Source organism: Rosa rugosa, chromosome 4, assembly GCF_958449725.1.
Source record: "Rosa rugosa chromosome 4, drRosRugo1.1, whole genome shotgun sequence".
NCBI lineage: Eukaryota > Viridiplantae > Streptophyta > Magnoliopsida > Rosales > Rosaceae > Rosa > Rosa rugosa.
In genome coordinates, this window is record NC_084823.1 from 28,172,169 (window position 1) to 28,189,070 (window position 16,902).

Genomic DNA, 16,902 nt, shown 5'->3' on the forward strand with positions numbered 1-16,902 from the left:
AGAGAATGGAAGAGAGAGAAACCATAGGAGACTTCGCCGGAGCCCCGTCACCGGCCGCTGGAATCCGGTCACATGTCGCCGTCCACCGGACTTTTATGAAAATCTCACCGGAAAGGTTTATTGCCCCCAATAGACATCTATTGCCCCCCAATAGATGGGCAATAGACCTCTATTGCTCCCCAATAGACGTCTATTGCCCCCCAATGCAATAGACGTCTATTGCCCCACAATAGAACTTTTGGTCGTCGGAATGGGAACTAATATTTCTAAAATTAGACAAATAGAGCTTTGATTAAAGAAAAAAAACGAAGAGATTATATCAATTCAAAACGTCTATTGCCCCCCAATAGACTTTTATAAAACGTCTAGGTGCAGATTGTGAATTTGTGATTCTGTACACTTACAGTATCCCTGCTTTCACATTAAACCCATAAGTTTAAACCTCTCTCTTTATTCTTAAACCCAGAAAGGACTCGCTGTTTGTAGTTCTTTCAAAAAAAAAAAAAAAAAACTTTTTGGAAAGAACTACAAACAGCGAGTCCTTTCTGGGTTTAAGAATAAAGAGAGAGGTTTGAACTTATGGGTTTAATGTGAAAGCAGGGATACTGTAAGTCTACAACATCACAAATTCACAAGCTGCACCTAATTAACCCCAAAAAACCCTCAAATTGTCAAACTTGATACAAGGCATGAACCAGCACCAAATAAAACCAAAAACACAAATATGTTTCAAGTTTGGGAATGAATAATGGAACCACGCACTGTCAATTCAAAACATTCAAGTACAATCCACCACTACAATATAGAAGTCAGAGATGCAGCTGAAGGCAGCATATATAGAATTCTAGTAACCTTGCTTGTCAAGTCTATCAGTACCAGTAGAGTATAAGTGAACTAACCATAAAAGACTTGGTGTTGAAGTTTGAGACACAAACTGAGTTGCAATCGGGGATGGTAACAACTCGAAGGGCCTTGTCTTTCGACCAAAAAAAAAAAAAAAAAAAAAAAAGGGCCTTGTTTAAAGAGTTACTGTTTTGTGGACCCGTGAATGATTCTAGAAGTTAAATATAGGGGGAAATTCATTATAAACCAATTTCTAAAAATGTTAATGGAAAAAACTCACCTATTATTTTTTTTCAAACACCCAATTATTGTCAACTAAGATAAAATATTATCTTTCTTTTTTCTAAAAATTACACATATTGCCACTATTTAAATATGATAAATATTAGTCAATTAACAAAATTAACTTCCTCTTTAAATACCTTAATTAATACTGATAGATTTTTTATTGGTCCCATTATTCTAGCAATTTTCCTTCTACTCCATAATTATGGATATTTTCTTACATATTTATGTTTTTTGAATTCAAAGATTTTATAGATTTAAATGAATGTGAAATTTAAACTTTCTATTTTAAAGGCAGATTTTGTGTTTTCTATTTCTGTTTTCCATCTATTTACTTGCAACTTTAGCTAATAGGTTTATTTATTTATTTATTTATTTTTTATTTTTAACTTAGCTAATAGATTTTGAGATTTTGTGTTTTCTATTTCTGTCTTCCATCCATTTACTTGCAACCTGATTTAAAGGTAGAGGTTCAAGTTTTTAACCTAACTAAAAGGTTTCTTTTATTACAAACTAAAGATTAGACGCGTGTGTTTATTTAACCTCACTTCTAGGAATTTTCATTGCAACCTACTTATTCGAATCATTTTTCACATCAATCTCTTTCTTAGGTCTATCATTGTGAGTTGACCATATTTCTTAGGTTGAAAATATCTAACTTATCCCTATATGCATATTCCTATCTATTAGGTAACAATTGAGAATGAACAATAATCATCAAATTAATATGACAATATGCAAAAGGAAAAGTTCAAAGAAAAGAAAAGTATCTTGTTCTAGCTTTACCATAAGAAAATTTAGGGCACAATGATGACAAATGAAAAGATTTGAAAACTAAATCTCATGAATAACATACCTTATGAGTAGATACCATACTTTTGAAAGCCAAAGATTAGAAAGATAATATGGTCACGAACGCATAGGTGATTTCACAACAATAAATTTGAACTTCTTTCTTATGATCTATAGAACTACACTAGTATATGTATTGCTTGAAATCATGGTGTTATATATATATATATATATATATATATATATATATATATATATATATCATCAATGAAAATTTGAAATCAAAACATATGCATGATTTAAGCCATAATGTCATATGCTATAATTATACATCAACACTCTACAAGGAAGGTTGCCCAACCTCTCAAAAAAAAAAAAAGTTGTCTAAGGGTAAATCAGGCATATAAAAAAACACAAAAAAATATTGATTATACATGAACACTCTACAAGGAAAGTTGCCTACATGGATTGGGTGTAGATTGATAGAAAAATATGTGGATTTTTCCCAATATCTCTTTAGAAAATTGAGTTTATATCTAATTTTTTCTAAATATAGCATAACGCAACTCCTGAGTTACCTGATGACATAGTCACAGAGTATCTAGCCGTAAAACATTAATGGAATCAACATAGTAGTTGTACTTTAAAGTATGACTGTAAGGTTCTTTGAGTCCCATCAAAACTAGCAAAGTATTCAAACGCAAGCAACTTCACACACACACACACAGACAAGAAAAAAAATTTCAAAGATAGAGCATGTAACTCATCAGTAATCAACTAAATCATAGATTACTTGAACACGAATGTGAATCTTATAGTACCCACCACATCAATTGATATGAGAAGAAATTGCTGAAATAGAAACCATCGAGTTAGGATCAGTAATTAATGCTCAATCCAAAACCAGAACACTCAATGCTCATGATTATCGAGTTTCTTAATCTGGAGGACAGGGTTCTGGGCTTCAGTTTCTTCAGAGTTAAGGGATCCACTATGATCATCATGTCATTAGAGATACTCTCAATTCTTCCAGGGCACATCAAAATGTCTTTACATTATCACTCGTTTTTTCTTTTATATCTTCTGTGTTTCTGATGTAGGACAAGATTTTAGCCAATTTCAACCAAAAATCTCGAAAAGAAATAAGCGTCTTCACATTAAGAATAATAATTTGAATATTGAAAATTGGTATTCAAATAGGCTTCTTAATGATGGAATTAATCATAAATTACTCTTTTGGATATATCGGGATTCTCAAGCAAAATCTTGATTGGGATTCCAAGCGTAATATTCTTTAGTATCTAGGATTTTATTTCTGATTTTTATTTAATCAGGTTTAATTAGGTTTCCTAGTTTTAGTCTACAATAAATTATTCTTTATGTTTTCTAGTTGTATTAGGTTTATGCTATGTGTCCTATATAAGGCACCTCTTAGATTGTAATTTTGATTCAAGTTATCAATAAAAAAACCAAATATTAGAGAAGTTTCTTTATGTTCTTACGGCTGTGTCCGTAATTGCTAGTGGATTCCAGCTTATCTCATATGGCTTTACGAAACAACAATTTATTAATAAAGAGATAGTATAGAGTAGACAAGAAACTCAGTAAACTTAGAAAGCTACAGCATGAAGACATCAAAGAAACCAAAACCAAACAATTGCTGCTCTCAAATTTGGAACAGAAATAGCAACAAAGGAATTAACTCTGAAGAAACTGAAGCCCACAATTAAACCCTGTCCTCCAGATTAAGAAACTCGATAATCATGGGCATTGAGGAACTCTAGTAGTATCCGCGTTACATAGCTGGAAACAAGAACCCCATCATTAGGTAGCTCGGAGACAAGGACAAAATTGAGCCTTTTGGTCTCGAGGTCAATCACTTCCTCACGAAAATGTTTCAAGTGTTCCAAAAGCATGTCTGGTTTGCCTGTAGAATATAAACTGGATCCCAATTCCCAAGTGCATCTGTTGGTGGAATCTCAGAACAGCTGAACGGTACATGCTTTTCCATTTCGTGTCCCACGGTCCCACCTACGGTACCGCGGCCGATTCTGACAAAATTGTTTATGGGAGACACACAAACTTCATTGCAGAGACAAGTGATGAAACCAATTGTGAAAACGATGACATAATGGAAGCTCCAAATTAACTGTTTTTTCTGTTGCCAATTGAGCTACTAATCTACTGCTTCATTTCAAGGTACTGACTTGCATGATTGATGGAAGATCCTTAGCCGGCACCACACCAGTAGTTACTTCTAAAGGTAAATCGTATTGAACCTGCAAGACTTGTCTGAGCGAAGCTAAAATGAGAGTCACCAGCTACCTTTGACATATATAGAAAGGGGGGAAAAGAGAGAGGGGGAAGAGAGTATACTGAAGCAGGAGAACCATTAATTGAATGCTACCTTTGGTTTGTTCCTGATTGAACTCGAATTTCTAGTTTCCTATATCTCCTTGGACATGGATTCTCTAATCTCTTGTTTTTGTAGATTGTATTACTGTAAAGGCTCTTACTCCGTAGAGAGTTGTAATTCTTTGTAATTAAATTCAGGCAAAAGTACTTAGATCAATTATTCTCAAATGTTATAGAAGATCAATTATTCTCGACGAAAGAAAAACTCAAAAAAGTACTTAAATCTGGACAAAATATATCACGTAACAATTGATAAGTACAACCTAAATGATGGAGAGCATGTTAAATGCGAGTACACGGGTTAGACCCATGCCCTAAATTTGTTTGATCAATCCGAGTCTCAACATGAAATCCAGTCGGCTTATTGCATATAAGGAGACCTCCTGAATTGCATGGTTGAAGTACTACTGTAGTTTCTGGATGATCTTGGATCATCAAGATCATTAATCTCATGAAAAGGGACCAAGTTCAAGTTCGAATTCACCTTGTCATGATGATCAAGTGCACCAGCTTTGCTGTTTTTGTTTTTTGGGGTCACAAAACCGCTACAGCTTTTCATCGATAGTGAATCAATCCTCTTTGTTGAAGCTTCTAGCTTTGCATCCAAGGAAGCAACCAGTCTAAACAATTCGTCCTCAGAACAGTAATCTAATCGATCATCCCATGTCGGGTACAACATCTCCCTCTCCTCATCGGAATTATTAATAACATTCTCACGACCACTATCTGACTTTCGAGGCTTGGTTTCTGCCAAACCCCTTGTCTCCAATGAAGGAATGCTAGCATCTCTGATTGCCGGGTTTGCCTTGTACCCAGTGATAATGCGTTTGACTTGCGCAGGATCTTGGGGCCAAGTCTCTGCTACAGTACTTTGGCGTTGGTAGAGGATCAAGCATACATCAACACCACAAAGTTTTGAAAGCTCCTCGGCTTTCTTGATTAAATTCTTCTTTCGATCCCGAACCTTTTTACGATCACTCTTACTGGACGATAGTTCTTGTATGTTTCTTTGAGGGTCCATACTTCAAAAAAGTTGTATCTGTTCGACGATACGTTAATATATTACAGAAAATCAAGGAAATTAGAGTAAGATAGGACACAGATTACTGCTGAGTAAAGACTTGTACTGCGATAAAAATTGTCTCTACTCACAAACCCTAATAAACTACAATCGAACATTTTCAAAAAATTATAATAATAAACAAATAAACTACAATTGAAAACCACAACAGCCACAACTAATTAATCTAGAACATAAGTATATTCAATCAACAGTACGCATAACATAATCGATATAGTCGCAGTAAAAGAAAATCAAAAACATAAAATATGTACCTTAGTCGACCTTGACAGCTTCTCGATCCCTACCTCTTTCTAATCTCCAGAAAGTACACAAGCTAATGTGGTTTCGATTGGCTTTATAGAATAGAGATCGATCACTATTTTGGAAAGTAATTATTAAGTTGATTCGTTTTTTATTTTCATCTAAAAAATAATAATAAAATAACAGTAGTTTCCTTATATATGAATATCTTCCCCATATCATGACCTAGTTTCCTAATTTCTTCCACCCGATGTTGAAATACAATCATCAACAAAAATTAAGTTTGAGAAATTTCAGTGTCATCAAGTTTTGTAATTAACAAAAAGTTTGAACTCAGTCATGCTCCAACTCTTTTTCAGTGAATTTAGTTAGTTCTATTGGATCTATAGGTAGATATAGGTTTAGGTGAGAGTCTTCAAATAGGTCTTTAAATAATTTATATTTCACGGGAATTGAATCCTGACCTACCTTAATCGTAACCTAATTGCCGACCCCCTCAGACTGAGAACAAAAAATGTTTGCAAGGTTGCTTCTATTCCAGGGGAAACTAAAGTGTGGCAATATATAACACTCACAAAGAGAACCTTCTTGATTGACTGCCCCGGAGTTGTCTATAAAACCAACGACTCTGAAACGGATATTGTACTCAAGGGCGTGGTACGTGTCACAAACCTGCAGGATGCTTCAGAACACAATGGAGAAGTTTTGAAACGAGTTAAAAAAGAGCACTTGCAAAGAGCATATAAGATAAAGGACTGGGAGGATGATAATGACTTTCTAGTTCAGCTATGCAAATCATCCGGAAAGCTTTTGAAGGGTGGCGAACCTGACTTGATTACAGCGGCAAAGATGAACCTCCATGATTGGCAGATGGGTAAGACACCATTTTTTAGGCCTCCTCCACAAAGAGAATTGCCATCAGAAGAGCCAGCTGCCAATGAAGTAGAAAACAATACACTAATAGATAATAATCAAGCATCAGCATTTAGAGCCATTGCAAATGTTATTTCATCCCAGCAGCAAATTAGTGTCCCGGTTCCAAGGGATCTTCATAATGAAAATGAGTTAAAGGAATCCAAGACGGGAAACCTTCCTGAACATGATGTTGAGGCCGAGACATCTGAGAAGTCTGAGGATCGGACTTGGAGGATGAGGTGTCTGAGTAGTCTTCTGGCGCAGAAGATGAGACCTCTGAGTGGATTTCCTCGGCGGAGGACCAAAATTACTTATGAGCTTCCAGAAACTGTCGATGCTCCAAAAGAACTCCATCGTCGATAGTTACTTTTTGTAGTCCATAATGTTATGATTGCATTTGTTTCTTCAACCAATGAATCCTAAAAGTTATGTTAAGAGTATGTTTAAGTATGATTTTTTTATCCATCTGTAGTATGTGATCTTTTACATATCTGTAGCTATTCATTTCTTTGTGTCAAAAAATTATATGTAAACTATGTAAACTATGGAATATCGATCAATTAAAACAAAGGTGTTGTAGTATATATGACTCATCATGTTGTATATATGAGTCATAGTATAAATGTCTATATCATGTATACAATAGGTACTTGAGTGTATAATGTAGGTATAGAGACTTGTGTGTCAAGCTTTATGCCAAAGGGCAACAAGCATGGCAATTATCATCATCACAGCCACCATGTGGAGCTGCAGCTGTAAATCAAGTTGATATCAAGCTTGAGTTTATCTTTGAGCTTTCACACTACAAATGTACTCCTATAAATACACTCCTTTGGGAGATGAATAATACACATGAATCCTCATTCACTCAGAAACATTACTCTCTCTATCTCTCTGTTAATTTACGTTTTTCCTTAAACACGTTATCAGCACGAAGTTGCTCTAGATTTAGAATCGAAATTGACAAGAGTAGAGGAAGTTCATCAAGCAATCGAAGTCATTTTTCCAAACCTACAAAAAGCCTCCAAACCCTAGCTCATATCAAAGCCATTGATCCAAGAAGCCCGGAACCGGCCTCAGAATCGACGGAACCGGCCGGAAACCACCTGAACCGGCCGCCGGAAGTTTTTGAACCGCTGCTGAAGGCCTGCCGAACAGCTGCGCAGCAGCTGCCGAGACACTGCCGACAGCCTGCTTGCACGCCCCGAAACATCTTGTTCAGGACCTCTGATCAAAATACTTTCTTCATCAAAGTTGTTCATCTCTGTCTCTTCTATCTGACCTCCAAATTTCAGCCCTGTTGAAGTAGTTTTGAGACATGTACACTATTCAAAGTGGGAGCTGTTCAGCATACTCGTTCCTGTGCAGATCAATCTACTTGCACGCCAAGAAACGTCCTTTTCAGGACCTCTGATCAAAATACTTTCTTCATTAAAGTTGTTCATCTCTGTCTCTTCTATCTGACATACAAATTTCAGCCCTGTTGAAGTAGTTTTGAGACATGTACACTATTCAAAGTGGGAGCTGTTCAGCATGCTCTTTCCTGTGCAGATCAACCTACTTGCACGCCGAGAAACGTCCTTTTCGGGACATCTAATCAAAATCCTTTCTTCATCAAAGTTGTTAATCTCTGTCTCTTATATCTGATCTCCAAATTTCAGCCAAGTTGGAGCCGTCTTGAGATATGTACACCATTTGAAGTGGGATCTATTCAGAAGCGAATTTGCTCTGAATTTCAACAAGTAAGTTTTAAAGATTAAAGTTCCCATTTTTGAGTTTTTATTCCTTTCTCTTATTTTCAGGGACTTGTAATCAAAAAGCGGAATTATAGAAATTCACGCTAAACGAACTAAGAGCGTTCGTAATCTATGAACTAAGAGTGTTCATAATAAACGGACTAAGAGCGTCCACAAAACATCAATTTATGGACTAAAAGCGGAATCGTGGAGATTCACGCTAAACGAACTAAGAGCGTTCGTAATCAATGAACTAATAGTGTTCATAATAATCGGACTAAGAGCGTCCACAAAACATCAATTTATGGACTTAAAGCGGAATCGTGGGGATTCACGCTAAACGAACTAAGAGTGCTCGTAAATCAATGAACTAAGAGTGTTCATAATATTCGGACTAAGAGCGTCCGCAAACATCATTGCTTGGTCTAAATCCAAATATTCTTGGAAATTGATTTCTTGGTAGCATAGCTCGGAAATCTTATTATTTTAGTTTTCGTGGAAGTTTAAACTCCGAAACTAATATATCTTCTCTTCTTATTTTTCAGGATGTCGAATGAACCTAGACTCGACTTTCCAATGCTTGACTCAACAGGCTCGGAATACCATGGCTGGGTAACCGACGTTGAGAACCATCTCACTGCGAGTGGGATATTGCCCATAATCCAGGCACCTGACCAGGGCCTAGTGTTCCAACGAACACCCACAAAGCATGCTCAAGCAATCATCTTGATGCGACGCCACATGAATAAATCTCTCAGATTAGAGTACATGTCGATCAAGGATGCAAGAGACCTATGGGTAGCGCTAGAAGAGCGCTTTGGCAATATCCACAACGATGTGGATCAATTGAGCATTGGTTCAAGCAATCCCATGCAAGTACCCAACTAGCTGCAAGCTACAAGGAGTATAGGCAATTGAGAGAGCAAGAAACCAATCTTGCTGAAGATGAAGATATAAATCTTGCTGAAGATGAAGATATCAATCTTGCTGAAGATGAAGATATCAATCTTGCTGAAGATGAAGATGGTGAAGATATCACTCTCACCACTGAGGACTTCAAAGCTGCAGATAAAGAGCACGAGGATGCCGCAGACTTTGATTAGAATAGTCCTTTCTATTTTCCAAGAATGGCAAATGTGCCTTAGTCAAATGACAATTGTATTAAAACTTTTTCTCATGTGGCGCATCCAATGTAGTATGATGTCTAGGAAAGTAATTGAGATCGGGGTACTTAAGCGAGCCTCGCTCCACCAACATCTCTCTACTTTCCTGGTCATATTTCATTGGAGTTACCAAACGGATTAAGTAACTACAATTTGTCTAAAGTTTGATTTTATTATGGAATAGACTTTGGAAAACTTTGATGTAATCATTGGCTATTTTCCTTATTAATAAAGTGTCGCATTATTATTCAATGTCATGGACATGTGTTAAATTCCGAACTTTATATAAAGAGCACGAGGATGCCGCAGACTTTGATTAGAGTAGTCCTTTCTATTTTCCAAGAATGGCAAATGTGCCTTAGTCAAATGACAATTGTATTAAAACTTTTTCTCATGTGGCGCATCCAATGTAGTATGATGTCTAGGAAAGTAATTGAGATCGGGGTACTTAAGCGAGCCTCGCTCCACCAACATCTCTCTACTTTCCTGGTCATATTTCATTGGAGTTACCAAACGGATTAAGTAACTACAATTTGTCTAAAGTTTGATTTTATTATGGAATAGACTTTGGAAAACTTTGATGTAATCATTGGCTATTTTCCTTATTAATAAAGTGTCGCATTATTATTCAATGTCATGGACATGTGTTAAATTCCGAACTTTATATAAAGAGCCAATAGTTTTCATGTGAAAACACATTGTGAGAATGGACAAGAGTTCCTTTGCATCACCTCTAATGACTACGGACATAAAACGAGTATTAGAGAAACTTATGTGTCGCTCTAGTGGGTTGCATGCAACCACTATTCAAGTCATTGAATCAAACCATGTCATAAGAGATGACTTATGGGATTCCGACACATATAGGCTTTGGCAAGAACGTTTGAGATATCCAGGTTGTGATATGATGCTCCGTATATTAAAGACTTCACACGGACATCCATTCTTCACAACGAAAAGAAGTACGAACCAAAGATTGGTCCAAAGAGTTACTTCTAAAAGATATCATTCGTTTTGCAAAGCTTGCTATTTTAGCAAAAATAGGATTGAGACCATCCTATGCAAAGGACACTAAAGAAAATATGCCATTCTTGCAAAGAATTCAAGGTGATATTTGTGGACCTATTCAACCAACTTGCGGACATTTAAATATCTCATGATGTTGGTTGACACGCAAACACACTAATCACGTGTTGTGCCATTGTCCATCTATAAAAGCTGCTTATGCTATACTCATAGCACATATAATATGACAACGGGCTCACTCCCCGGATCATCCTATTTAGTCATTTGGATTTTGACTATGCTAGTGAGTATACATCGAAGATTTTCGATGGTTATTGCAAAGGGAGTGATGTTGGACATCACATTCCCATATACACACCTAAATGGTCTCGTGGAAATAACTACGATGGTAGTTCAGACATTGGCGATGCGCACCAATCTCTTTATATCCGCTTGGGGTGATGCAATATCGCATACAACTATGCTAATTCCTCTATGACCTACCCCCACTCAATGTATCCCTGCGTTACAGCTAGTGACTGGGTACAAATATTTTGTACTTACGCACATTCGAGTGAGTCATTTATGTGCCAATGTGAGCCATTTATGTGTCAATTGCGCCGCCACAGCGCCTATGGTAGGTCCTTAAAAACAAGTCAGCAACTTAGTTGGAATTGAGACTCCAACAATCGTCCGCCACTTAATGCCCTTGAAAGGCGATCTCTTTCCCGTTTGATTTACGGATGTCACTTTGATGAGACAGTCTTCCCGTCGTTAGGGGGAGATAAGAACACGAATGTTCAGCAGGAACGACAGGAATTGTCGTGGTCTGTCCCCACTATGTCTCATCTCGATCCCTATTAAAGTGACGAGATCACACACATTTGCTGCAAAAATGCTTGCAAGGAAGGACGTCCCTACAAAAGGACGTAGCGCCACCCTACACAGAGGTAGGCAAGGCGCCAACGCCATAGAAAGTGGCACTCTGGTGTTACAGACCATGGCCCCAGCTAGGATGCGTGGGAAGCCCGTGGATTCGAAGGATATTTTGGCATCCTTAGATCATCGACACTCAACATCCGTCTCATGAGTATCTTCTGGATTATGGTTATCGTTGGGGGACGCCTCAACGTCAGAACCTATTCCTGAGAATATAGAGCTCTATGAAAATTACATTAGTGTACATGAGACATGGAATAGAAACTCCATCATAATTGATGATGTAGTTGCGCATTCTGTTGCGCATGAGTTTGTTGAGACCGATGATATCGAACCACGCTCCGTTGAAGCATGAATACCAACGTAGAGAAATTTAGCCTAAATGGAAAGATGCGATCCAGATTAAACGAAGAGGAAGGTCTTTGAGGCAGTGATGCCAACACCTCCTTACATAAAACCTATTGATTAATGGGTCTTCGTTAGAAAGCGTGTTGAGAAAACGAGATGGCAATCTCGCCTTATGGCGCAAGGCTTCTCACAAAACGCCCTGGAATTGACTACGATGAGACATATTCTCACGTAATGGATGACATTACATCCACTACCCTGTCAGTTTGGTAGGCAGTGATGCCAACACCTCCTTACATAAAACCTATTGATTAATGGGTCTTCGTTAGAAAGCGTGTTGAGAAAACGAGATGGGAATCTCGACTTATGGCGCAAGGCTTCTCACAAAACGCCCTGGAATTGACTACGATGAGACATATTCTCACGTAATGGATGACATTACATCCACTACCCTGTCAGTTTGGTAGTTTCCAAATAACTGAACATGCAGCTTATAAATATGGTCACTACGTATCTCTATGGGGATCTAAATACGAAATATACAAGAAAGTTCATAGTGAAACTTTATTTACCCAAATCAAGTGGCTCTAGACCACGGAGCGCGTTTGCAATAGAATTGAAACGCTCACTAAAGTGACTACTTGATTGGGAAGGGATATGCCCGTGCGTTTCCATAACAAGTTTCGGATTCTATCACGGTTTTCATGTTAGACATGATCTTCATTAGAAGCCCTTAAAGAGTTAAGGGAAACCGTTGAACACTTGAAATCCGAGTTTGAGATGAAGGATTTTTGGGGAAACACGATTAAGCCTCAGTTTTTGAACTTGAGCACCGTGTTGATAGATGCTTAGGCATTTTGACAAAGTCAAGCCTTCAAGCACCCCATGATCATTCGTAGTCTTGATCCTGAACAGGATCCTCTTCGTCTGAATGGATGATCGGACGAAGATGTGCTAGAGAGGCTGAAGTGCCTTACTCAAGTACAATAAAGCGCATTATTGTACTTAGCTCAATGCACAAGACTGGACATCTCACTTTGCCATAAACTTGTTAGCTAAAGGTATAGCTCTGCGCCAACGCAACGCCATTAGATTGGTGTAAAAAGATATCTTTCGATAACTTGAGATGTACGATCGATATGGGCTTATTCTATCCCTACAAAGAAATGATGGAATCAGACCCATCACACACCAGAAACGCCGCCAAACGCTGGCCTGCGTTTTCTATCCCTACCCCAAAATGACATAAGTGTTTTTGGAAGGTTTTGCTGATATTTGGTATCTGTTGACCCATACAAATGCCTTCCCAGACTGGTAAAGTGTTCACCATGGGTAAGACCGCGATATCTTGAAGGTCTACAGAATAGACCTTAGTCGCTATATCTTCGAACAATGCAGAGATTATTGCTCTTCACGAAGTGGTTCGTGAATGTATATGGTCTGGATCCATAGTTACGCATGTTCGAACAGTTGTGGTTTGAAGTCTACCACAGATGAGCCTACAAGCATTTAAGATAATGATGCTTATTTTGAAACAAATGAAGCAAGGCTGCATCAAAAGCGACAACATCAAGCATAAAATCAGCAATAACAGACTCTCCTCAAAGATCAATCAGAGGGGGAGATGTCTACATACATGGTCTCAAAACGTGAAGAGTGTGTTGTGCTCTTTTCCCCTTTCGACCGAGGTTATTTTTGTCCCACAGGGTTTTTATTACTCGGCAAGGTTTTTAATGAGGCAACGAGATAAGCACCACGTTTGGGAGACACAAAGGAGATGTTGAAATCAGGGGGAGTATCCAGAAGCATACCCACTTGACCATCGTGTACTCTTTTTGTCCTTCGTCCAGGGTTATTTTGTCCTACTGGGTTTTGTTACCTGGCAAGGTTTTTACGAGGCACATCTTTAACATGGTCACCCCACTTAAACTACATCCTGAAGATGTTTTGATTCAACATATATGCTTTTGCTCATCTTTTTCCTTCGACCATGGGTTTTTCCCACTGGGTTTACCGGGCAAGGTTTTGTTGCAGCAACTCTATTGCATCCCTCTCGTAGACATATTACCTACTTATGATGCTGATAAGAAGACTCCACTTATCTCCGAAACTGTGATATTACTACTCCACACTCATGCGCGTTGTGCTCTTTTTCTCCTTCGACCAAGGTTGTTTTTTCCCACAGGGTTTTATTACTTGGCAAGGTTTTTAACGAGGCAACTTCGAAGCGCACAGCCTAGACAATACTATTGACATGAAATATCCAAGGGGGAGTGTTGTAGTATATATGACTCATCATGTTGTATATATGAGTCATAGTATAAATGTCTATATCATGTATACAATAGGTACTTGAGTGTATAATGTAGGTATAGAGACTTGTGTGTCAAGCTTTATGCCAAAGGGCAACAAGCATGGCAATTATCATCATCACAGCCACCATGTGGAGCTGCAGCTGTAAATCAAGTTGATATCAAGCTTGAGTTTATCTTTGAGCTTTCACACTACAAATGTACTCCTATAAATACACTCCTTTGGGAGATGAATAATACACATGAATCCTCATTCATTCAGAAACATTACTCTCTCTATCTCTCTGTTAATTTACGTTTTTCCTTAAACAAAAGGATATTTATCCCTAATTCTAGGGTTTTATTAGCAACTTTACACCATAGCAGCAAACTGAAGCACTAGAGTTCCATATACGCAGCACCTTGAAGCCGGTGATAGAGTATTCTTCAACACGAAATGAGTATTTCGAGCATATGCTATGTTCCGATGTTCGGTTCTCTCTCAACAAGCGACTGTGAACTCTAACTTGAGGTTTGATGGACTGGAAACAATGATTTCCTCTGTACTATGGTGGCTATCAATGGAGTTTGTTCTATGTTTATAGGTAGCCCTACGCCAATTTTAGACCGCATCAAGGTCCTCTTAAGTCTTATGGTATTTTTGGTGGTCGGGATGGGATCTCTTGGTTTATATATAGCAGGTGCTTCTTCTTGTCTTTTTAATTTTTACGAAAGCGTGGAATTTTAGAGTTTGTGGTGTTGTTGGGGTTGGCTCTGCCATACAATCTTAGCATGTAGGCGGTGGTTTAGGTGTAGTGTGGTGGCTCGATCATGTTGGTCTGAGCGTCTATCGGTGTCAGTGAAGATTTAGGTCAAATTTTCTTTATTTTCTAGTTCTAGCAGGGAAACGATTTTTGTGTAATATTAAAAGAAATTAAGTGAGGTCACTAAAGTAATGCCTATTCATATTACGCCTCTATTATCCATCTATCAAACTTGTTATTTCCAAAAATAAATAAATAAAAAAAAATAAAAAAAAATAGACGTCTCCATGTGTGATGTGTGGTTCTAGAAATCACTAAAAGAAGGTTATAAATTGTGCGAAGTGCTCTTACAGAACGGCCAAAGGTAGAACCAAATGAGGCTGAGGCCTAGTGTCCAAATGTATCAAAGGACTGGCACAGAGCTTGAATTAAACCTCAGCCATTCGTTGAGTGATAGGCTATCATCCATAACCTCATCGTGTAGCAAAGACAAAAAAGAGTAATAGTCCCCACTCCACGTACATCTCTTGCAGATCTCTTAGATCGATCGTTTAATTTGAGTCACTCCCACCCAAGAGTTGCTCTACACACCTTGCCAATTAATTCTGTGAAACGAAGCTTCGACTGGTTTGCCTCCAACTCCGAGCAAGCATGGCTTCGGCTAATATTCTTTCTATGGCCAAACCATCTCCTCAGGTGCATGCAGCCTCTTAATTATCTTATCATGTACTGATAGTATGAATGCTAGCTCTTTCTCAATATATAACGAAAAAAAAAAAATTTACTTTTCAGGAAAATGGGAAGGGGTTTGCAGAATTCTCAGGTACTCTGCGGAACTCATCAGCTAATTGCCTTCAGTTTGGAAGGAAGAACTCGGACGACTTTGCCTTCCATAGTTCCTCTGCTGTGAGTAATAGTAACTCGAGTCATCCTTTTTCTTCAAATCAGCTGCCAATACTCAATACTGTAATTTCTTAATAAAATATGGCGGGGATGATTAAGAAGTTTAAATTGTCCACCTTTCATTTGTGTGAAACTTATGATCTCTATAGAGAGCTTAGGTACTGTTTTCTCATAGTCTGTTTTCATCTACATTAGCAGCATATGGTAAGTAAACCAGTAGCACCTAAAAGAATTATTGCCTGCTCTGCTCTGCAAGAATCATCTACTTCATCTACTTCCACTGGTAAGTTGCTCCGTTTTCATAATGCATCGCAGGGATTCATTGTCTTCTGATTTATCTGACAAGTTACACAGCAGCATTGGTAAAACGTGAACTCTTCTTGCCCCTTTTACGTACTAGTTGCCGCTGAAACAAAAGAGGTGAAAGCAGCTCCAGCAAAGCCTAAAGCTCCGGCAAAAGCTCCAGTCAAGCCGCTACCTCAAATGATGGAAGAGGATATTATCCCATCGCTGAAAGCAATACTCGAAACTCCTCAAAATGAGCTCTCTGATCTTGAACTATTCTTTGAAGACAACAAGGTTAGTCGGCTTATCTTCATTTTAGCATTATGCATAACCTAATGCCGCTACCTAAACTTACTACAACACCATATGACGTTCCGGTTGGATAGCTTGAAGGTTCATTTCTGAAGAAGGGCAATTCGTACTCATTTTGGGCGTTCTTTCCCAATGGAGTCCTCACAGGTATTTCTTGTGATCTTCAGATATAATGTTTAGAGCACGACCAGACGGCATAAAACACTGCTGTTGATACTTCCATGCTTGGCACAATCTACAGGTCCAAAAGGGTTTTCTTTATCTTCCTGCGGCTTGGGAGCAAGCACTGTTGAACCTTTTCTTGTTGACGAGAAGAAGATCACGGCAAGACACATTATCTTTTGGGTTGAAAAGCGTTTGGCAGCTCAAGGAATCATTCCTGTGTGGAAAGACTAAAGTGAACTTATACCAGTTTTCCAAACTCAGTCCCAATGTTGTAAATTTACCGACGCATATTTTTTGTCTATTGATAGTATCAAAAATTGTTAATTTGGGAACACTTTTCCCAATTCTGCTGCAGAAGCAATGACACCTATTCTAACACAATTTTCAAATTTACTTCTTCAACCTGCATAAATTACT

At 38.1% G+C, this 16,902-nt stretch overlaps 2 protein-coding genes across 3 annotated transcripts; one reads left to right on the forward strand and one right to left on the reverse strand.

Annotated features, from left to right (window-relative positions):
- Positions 1–4,696: 4,696 nt before the first annotated feature.
- On the reverse strand, positions 4,697–5,356 carry LOC133744597 (agamous-like MADS-box protein AGL82). Its single transcript, XM_062172679.1, has one exon. It carries the CDS (start codon positions 5,354–5,356, stop codon positions 4,697–4,699), a length of 660 nt encoding a protein of 219 aa, XP_062028663.1.
- A 9,826-nt stretch (positions 5,357–15,182) lies between these two features.
- On the forward strand, positions 15,183–16,842 carry LOC133743498 (uncharacterized). 2 transcript variants are annotated; one of them, XM_062171455.1, is made up of 6 exons: positions 15,183–15,516; positions 15,613–15,726; positions 15,919–16,006; positions 16,124–16,302; positions 16,395–16,467; positions 16,562–16,842. In XM_062171455.1, exons 1-6 carry the CDS (start codon positions 15,472–15,474, stop codon positions 16,714–16,716), a joined length of 654 nt encoding a protein of 217 aa, XP_062027439.1. In that variant the 5' UTR covers positions 15,183–15,471; the 3' UTR covers positions 16,717–16,842. The 2 variants fall into 2 exon arrangements, with proteins under 2 accessions (XP_062027439.1, XP_062027440.1); XM_062171456.1 differs by having other exon boundaries at positions 15,186–15,516; positions 15,922–16,006.
- The last annotated feature ends 60 nt before the right edge of the window (positions 16,843–16,902 follow it).

What these genes read in the sequence shown, in the direction of transcription:
- LOC133744597 (XM_062172679.1), bottom strand. Translation starts at nt 5,356, where the DNA reads ATGGACCCTCAAAGAAACATACAAGAACTATCGTCCAGTAAGAGTGAT.
- LOC133743498 (XM_062171455.1), top strand. Translation starts at nt 15,472, where the DNA reads ATGGCTTCGGCTAATATTCTTTCTATGGCCAAACCATCTCCTCAG. An exon ending in CCTTCCATAGTTCCTCTGCT is followed by an intron (nt 15,727 to 15,918) that starts GTGAGTAATAGT and finishes CATCTACATTAG; the next exon opens with CAGCATATGGTAAGTAAACC. An exon ending in TCCCAATGGAGTCCTCACAG is followed by an intron (nt 16,468 to 16,561) that starts GTATTTCTTGTG and finishes CACAATCTACAG; the next exon opens with GTCCAAAAGGGTTTTCTTTA.